At 41.9% G+C, this 5,048-nt stretch overlaps 1 protein-coding gene across 1 annotated transcript; it reads left to right on the forward strand.

Moving 5' to 3' along the window:
• Positions 1–1,017: 1,017 nt before the first annotated feature.
• Positions 1,018–4,794, forward strand: mblac1 (metallo-beta-lactamase domain containing 1). The gene is made up of 2 exons (XM_071542713.1): positions 1,018–1,519; positions 2,470–4,794. Exons 1-2 carry the CDS (start codon positions 1,097–1,099, stop codon positions 2,707–2,709), a joined length of 663 nt encoding a protein of 220 aa, XP_071398814.1. The 5' UTR covers positions 1,018–1,096; the 3' UTR covers positions 2,710–4,794.
• The last annotated feature ends 254 nt before the right edge of the window (positions 4,795–5,048 follow it).

Consider the following 5,048-nt stretch of genomic DNA (forward strand, 5'->3'; position numbering starts at 1 on the left):
AGGTTGGAGAAGTTTCTCTTCTTGGACGTATTACGCATCTCCATGTCGTAAACTCTAAACCGAGAATATTTAGGGGCGTGATATTTAAATGACGATTGTTTTCAGCCTCCACATTTATCAACGCCCGATCATTCCTACGCTGTGATCGGCGAGATACGAACGTTTCATGAATCACACGTGAACCCTGTCGTAAGATGATTTACGTTAGATTGATAAATGAGGGCCATTGTAACTCCATTTGCATTTCCCGAGAGAATGTTTGCAAACTTTACCTTCGTGGAGAACTGCACGGTTGAAGTGGCTCTCTAAATGGGTTCTGACCTTGCTCAGCTTTGTTGGGTGAAACAAAGTTGAGCTACAGAACGGGCAGTGGAAGTCCATGCAGCATGTGGTGCATCTTTTTAATTCGGGCAAGGATCTCCCTTCTTGGATTGTTACATGCATCTTGAAAAAGAGAGAGCCTAATTGGTCAAACTGAACATTTTGAGATCATTTCACAGACATAAATTAGGCCTAAGCCTAGTTCTGGACCAAAAGACATTTTGAATCTTCTGTCCTGGATTGAGCTTAATCTGTGTCCATGAAATCACTTCATATAGGCTATACAGTACATGACAGAATCTAACATGTGGTAACATGTGGTGTAGGCCTGCAGAATAGGCCTACATAATAACTGACTATTAAAAATGCCAAATGTCTCATCTAACATTACAAAGCATTGCCTTCTCAGAAAGTGTTCATGCCACTGGAAGACACACTCTTGCTGAAGGTGTGTGTGTGTGTGTGTGTGTGTGTGTGTGTGTGTGTGTGCGTGTTTTGCCCCCGCCCCTTAGAGAGTCTGTGCACGCCACTGCCTGCCAGGAACAAGGAGGTTCTATATGCCAGGCAGGTAATAATAAACTTCCTCCACTCCGCTGGCCTGTATCACTCCGCCTCCAAAATAGTCCACGCCTAACCGGAGGGTGGCAGTAAAGGCCTAGCCTGCCGGGAAGAAGGAAAAGGAAGAAGAAAACAACAGCATGTAAACGTGTTTTTCCTCCTGTTGCCGAACTGCTCTACCGGTAATGTGCTCTTCTTTAGAATACCTGTTCTTAAGATGGAGCCTGGCGGTAAACCTGTCCCCTGCGAGTTTAAAACAGTCCCGTTCTCTGAATCTCAGCTGGACATCTCCGGACAGCCGTACTCCGTCTCCGTCCTCAAAGTAGGATACTGTTCGCCGCAGCCCGACGGCACATTTCGTGCAGACGGGACTATTTCCCTCATAACGGGACCCAGGACTATTCTAGTGGACACCGGGGGACCGTGGGACCGCGACTTCCTCCCCACGACGCTGAAGGAAAGGGGTCTGGGGCCGGGAGATGTTAGCTTGGTCGTGGGGACTCACGGACACTCGGACCACATAGGGAATTTGGGACTTTTTCCAACAGCGATGATAGTGGTAGGGTGTGATATTAGTGAAGGGGACAGGTACCTCCCCAATCAGCTAGCAGAGGGACAAGCCTATCGTATTGATGAGCATGTAAGTGTGTTTATTAGCCTGTACTCTCTCGTCACGCCCACACTCCATTCAAAAATCTGTTTAAGGTTGATTTGGTTTTTGCTAAACGTAGCCACCTCATAAAATAAGACAGTTCATGAATCGTTGGGATCTTCTGGTAAATTCGGCATACAGCAGGTACACTATGCAGGACTTTATTTTAATAAAATCACAACTTTCTCTGTGATACTGTAGCTAGCCTACCACCCGCACGGTGTTGTTTTGGTGGAAGACAATTGTGGGAATAACAGGCTTGCCAGTTTTAAAAGCTTTTTTTTTTAATGTAAGAAGTGCTGCTTGTTGTATTGGGTCTATGCCGAATTGAAGAGTGGCTACTAACTATACATGCAATGTCTTAAGTCATGTTCTGTGAGGTGTGTACGTTTGCCGATACACTAGAAACCGTTTGTAGTTCATAGTTTCCATAGTTTGGTCTAAACTGCTACTAGAATGTCTCACTTACGTCACTCGTATATTGTGGCTCTGCCTACTTGTTGCATTGTTGTCTGCTTACATGTTATTTTGCTCCATGTTTAGATGCTTTAATGTCATTTTATACAGTATCTGTCTGCTTCAGTGTTTCTACTGCTATGTTCTGTGGCTTTATGTCATACCTGTGGCTTTCATGGCACTGTATTTTTTCATGTTTGGCAGCACAAATTTTATCTTTATCTTGACAAAATGCACTTATTGTGAGTTGCTTTGGACAAAAGTGTCTGCTAAATGATGTAATGTAATGTATCAGTACAAACGGGATTCTTCATGAGGCTTTAAATGGTACTTTGACATCATGTCCAGGGACTACAGTTGACTGGCTAATACTGGCACATTTACTGAAATGTTGACTAATGTGCACTGTCCCTGTAAAAATAAGCTCAGTACAGTAAAGTACAGTGTATTGCAACAAATGCAGTGTCCTTTATCTCCTCCAGGTGTCTATAGTTCCCAGTCCAGGCCACACAGGACAGGACGTGAGCGTCCAGGTGAGGGGAACCTCACTGGGGACGGTGCTGGTTGCTGGGGACTTATTTGAGTGCTGCTCAGATGAGGAGAGCTGGCGGGCTCTGAGCATGAGCCCTGCAGTACAGGAGGTCAGCCGCCAAGAGGCGCTACGCACCGCTGATGTCATCATACCGGGACATGGACTGCCATTTAGAGTCTTCAGGAACTGATGAACCAAACCTGGATCTATACTTGAAATCTTTTCAGTTACTGAAAGAAGGGATGTGACGGCACATGGAGTGTAGGTGGAGTTTGGACACTTTTATCCAAGTTAAACACTGAGAAAATGTAACTACAAACAAATGCATTTTTGAAGGCTGACACTGGTCAATTTTGGATTGAAGCTGCCGAAAGACAATTTTGAATGTCTTAAAAATGGACAATTTTCATGCCCAAAAAAATCCAAAACGTGAAGTATTCAGTGTTTCCCCTTGAATTCTATTCTTGTCGGGGTGAGAAAGCCTCTGAAACAGCATTCTGACCAGCATGGGAATCTAAAACTCTAACTAAAACCCAGTATGATTACACTAATAATAATAATTCATATTTATATGCATACTTTTGCGGATTCTGATCAAAACATTCAGTTCAGGTTTTGGCTGTGAGGTGTTGATAGACTGGTAAATACCTAGAGAGTGAATGTTTGTTAGGTTGTCACTGGGGAGTGGGCGTGTCTCAGTAAACTGAATACAGTTTCAGAGCAAATTAATTACATTTCATAATATTACATTCAGTTTTTTAATGCAATTATTCAAGTTGAGCTATTTAAATTCAAATATAAATAATTCAATTTCAGTTTCTAGTGACACATATTTCTACCCAAAGTGGGCATGGAGTCCAGAAACACAATAAAATGAGAATAAATCATTGTATTGTAGTTAAAGGAGCAGTTCACTTATAAAACAGCTGGAACTGTGTTTGTTCCAGGCTTCAGTGAAATTGATCCTACAAGAAAGATGTCTTTAGTTCATTCTATTGGTAAAGATGGATAATGATAGTTTAGTTTGAACTGAATTCCTGAACATCCATATTCACTGTACTAAGCATATAAGCACCTTCCTAAAGCTTTGGTCAGACAGTTCAGCAGCAGTTTAGCTCATTCTTTACTGTACACCTATTACATCATTTATGCCAGGCAATGGCAAAAGTTGTATTTATTTGTATTTTTTATATCAGAATCATTACTTTTACTTCCTAGAAAATGGAAAATCTTAAAGAAATAATTCACCCAAAAATGAAAATCCTGTCATCATATCCTCCCCCTCATGCCAAATGAAACACAGGTGAAATTTGTTAGTCCATATAACACACAGGGAGGCTGCAGCACAACTTGGTAGCAGCCTTCTCCAAAACAACTGAAGTCAATGGGGACAATGGGGACCTGTTCTTTAGAGCTCCAAAACAAAAACAGCCAAACAATCACACTGTGAATAGAAAGACCTATACACCATTATTTGGTGTATAGGTCAAATCAACCAGAAATCAATCAGCTGTAGTTAAGATTTGCACTAAATGATGGTGTAAATATACTGTAGGTGTTTTTGGAACTCTGAAGAACTGGTCCCCACTGACTGATGATGACAGAATTTTCATTTTTGGGTGAACTATTCCTTTAAGTGGTGACTTCATCTTGTACCAGGAGGAGTACAGGAAAATTCCAGCCAATAAAACCAAAATCACAGATTTTTGTAACAATCCTCTGCCCCTCCCATCAAATCAAACTGCCTTTCTCTCCCTGACTGATCTCCCATTGGTTTACACTTCTGAATGATCCCTCCCTGCGTTCTGTCCCGCCCAAATATCCTGTTTCAACAGGAACAACACTTAGGAAATACATTTTTAAGTAAGCAGGGTGTTCTCAAAATGCGGTTTCATTGTCACTTTAAGAGAGTTTGGCTTGAGCTCCCATATGGAAAAAAAAAACAGATCAGGGATTCACTTTAGCAGTGTGTTACTGCATTTCAACATGCTAATTTTCAATGTTCATCATTTCGCTGAGCTGCTTTCAACTCTACATGGAGTAATTGAGCTCTAGATGCTCTTACTTGGTGGACATATTCCGATTTATTAACTTTCAAACCAAATGAATGCTTATGAGGTTATGAGGTTTCTTACAAACGTCGGTTTTTAAAGAAGAGTGCCTTTAAAAGTTTCTGCTCCCGCTCCCCTTCGCAGAACAAAGATCCTTTTGATGACAGAGCCTTCATATATTTGATGTCTTTGATCGGACAATAAATCCACGGCCATAGTTTCTTATCGTACTGTTATCTCTCTGTCAACTGTGTCTAAACCCCCACCCACCCACCCACCCACACACACACACACACACACACACACACACACACACACACACACACACACACAGAGCTTCACCTCTGAACTACTGATGATCTCACTAGTTTGAGTCATTCAGGTCAGGGGTGGCATCACACTAGTTTCCATTAACGTCAGCAGACAGGTTAATTATTATGAGGTTTTATTCCAGTATGGGACTATCAATAGTGGGGCG

This window comes from Centroberyx affinis, unplaced genomic scaffold (assembly GCF_046629955.1).
Source record: "Centroberyx affinis isolate AG114_WGS23_722 - 3 ecotype Tasmania unplaced genomic scaffold, CSIRO-AGI_Caff_v1 ptg004167l_1, whole genome shotgun sequence".
Lineage (NCBI taxonomy): Eukaryota > Metazoa > Chordata > Actinopteri > Beryciformes > Berycidae > Centroberyx > Centroberyx affinis.